General features: G+C 71.9%; 1 protein-coding gene across 1 annotated transcript in view; it reads left to right on the plus strand.

Moving 5' to 3' along the window:
- H696_05993 (hypothetical protein) overlaps positions 1-1,936 on the plus strand; it is a gene marked incomplete at both ends in the record, with an annotated part of 2,938 nt that extends 1,002 nt beyond the window's left edge. Inside the window, 4 exons of the mRNA XM_009499760.1 lie at positions 182-273; positions 354-476; positions 597-1,148; positions 1,591-1,936. Of these exons, the coding sequence (XP_009498035.1) occupies positions 182-273; positions 354-476; positions 597-1,148; positions 1,591-1,936 (1,113 nt within the window). The remainder of the gene's footprint in view (positions 1-181; positions 274-353; positions 477-596; positions 1,149-1,590) is intronic.
- Positions 1,937-2,283: the final 347 nt, after the last annotated feature.

Genomic DNA, 2,283 nt, shown 5'->3' on the forward strand with positions numbered 1-2,283 from the left:
GGGGGGGGGGGGGGGGGGGGATCAGGCAGAGCCTGTGCGGCGTGGCAGGACGCGTGAGGTGGATGGCTTTTCTTTTTTTTTGCCTTTTCCGCCTTCCCCGGCGGGTGCTCCGTGCGTGAGGCCCCGCGTGTCTGACTGTGCGTGCGTGTGCGGCTGGCCGGGGGCTGTGGCGATCGGCCAGTCGGCGAGGGTGCTCGGGGTGTTCGGGCTGAATGGCTGCGCCCGGCGGGTGGCCATCATCACCGAGCAGGAGGTGGCGATCTTCCATTGTTGGTGCGTGCGGCGGTGGGCGTGTGGTTTGGCGCGCATGCCGCATGTGCCCGGCCGGCTCTGACAGACTCCGCTCGGAATAGGAGCCCGGTGGCGCGGACGCCGCTGGCCGAGCTGCGGGTGCTGCGCGCGATTCAGGCCCACGACCAGGCTGTGCACTTGGAATTGCGCGGCCAGCAGAGGCTGGTTCTGGACATGGGGCTCCTGTGCGTGTATCGGTATCTGGGAAAGCGGATGGCGAAGGGGACTTGCGCGGGCCATGCGGCCGGCTCGGTCGGCCATGGGCTGCCCTGGTGGACGATGGCGTCCGTCATGAAAAGGCCCAGGGATCTTCGTCTGCGGGTGGACACCCGGCCGGACCATGGCCGGGAGGGGCGCCTGAGCTTGCATCTCAAGTTGCCGGAAGACATGGAGCTGAGGTGCAGCACGCCTCGAGTGGCCGGGTCGAGGGGCGCACCGGCCGCAGGGGCATGGCGCCCGGCCCCCGGGCGCCGTGGTCCTCCCCGGTGTGGGAGTCGTCGGGACTTGTGGCCTGACAGCCAGCGGCTGGTGCCCAAGCCGATCAGCAGTCTGTCGTTCCTGCAGATCGCCAAATCGATGGACACCCGCCGGTGGATCTTCGGCCGGAGGGCGTCGCGATTGGCACGGGCCCGCCGAGTGGCGGCCATGACGTGGGCCCTGCGCGGCGGGGCGCGGACCCGGCGCCGGGACTGCCTGCGTGCGATGGCCCGACGGGCGGCCTGCAAGCGGGAGGCCATCCGACGGACGGCCGCCCTCAGGGCGGCGGTCTTCCGGCGCCGGCTGCAGCCATTCCGCGTGCCCCGGACGGTGGACATCCGCTTCTCGTGCGCCGATGGCCGGCACTTCCTCGGGTTCGGGTGCGTGTAGCTGGGGCTGTTCTTTGGCCTCTCCGGTGCGGTGGGCCGCGGGCCATGGGCCATGGTCCATGGTCCATGGTTCCTGGGCGTGGGGGCGGACGGGGGGGGGGGGCGGTCCCTGGTGACAGGCCCGGGCTTCGTGGGCCGGCGTGCGAGTGTCCGGCCGGCGGGGGCCTGCCGCTCCTGGCGGCCGGGCGGGCGTGCATGCGCGCGCATTCCCCTGGCCTGCCGGCGCTAGCCTGCTCTGCCGCTTTCTTTTTGTCTCTCTCCCTCTCTCTCTCCCCCCCCCCGCGCTCCGTCTGCGTGTCTCAACTTGCTTCCTCGGCCGCTCCTCGTGCCCCTCGTTTGGCCTCCCCGTAGCTGACGCATGCACACACACACACACACACTCACACACACACATGCCGGGGCGCATGGCGACCCGGGACCGGGCCACGCACAGTGTGACCGTGCGGGGAGCGCGCCCGGTGGACGGGACCCTGCTGCTGGCGGCCGACGACGTGGTCGGTGCGCTGCTGGGGCTGCCGGTGACCGGGGCCCCGAGGAGCCTGCCGGGCGTGGTGCTCCGGCGCCCGGTGAGTAGCCTGCATGGGCAGCTGGGCTGCCGCAATGGCGTGCTGCCCTGGGAGTCGGAGGAGCTCCTGGCGCATGGCCAGCACATGGCCTTGCGGATGTGGGCGCAGAGGCTTCCCGATGGCGAGGGCGGCCGTGTGAGCCCGGCCGATGAGCTGGCGGGTTGGTCAGACGCCGGGGATCGGCCTCCGCCCGAGGCCGAGGCCGCCGTGTGAGGCATGGCCCCGGCGGCCTGGGGGTTGCCTGTGCGAAGGGCCAGCAGGGGCGCTGACAAGCGGCCACTGCCAGTGTGACGGCCGGGGCCCGGAGCACCGGGCGCGGCCGCGCATCGTCGCCGGCGCGCGGCGGGCCGTCATCCCGGGTGCGGGGGTCTTCTCGCCACTGGACGCGCACAATACAGGTGTGCCACGGGTTGTGCCGGGCCTCCACGCGAGCGGTGTCATCTTGCATGGGGCATTTCGGTGGCGTGTGTGTGTGTGTGTGTGTGTGTGCCGGTGGAGGGTGGCCCTGCCGCGAGGGCCGATGTGTGCTGCCTTCTGTCCCCCTGTCCAAGGGCCGGACA

This window comes from Fonticula alba, assembly GCF_000388065.1.
Source record: "Fonticula alba strain ATCC 38817 unplaced genomic scaffold supercont2.16, whole genome shotgun sequence".
NCBI lineage: Eukaryota > Rotosphaerida > Fonticulaceae > Fonticula > Fonticula alba.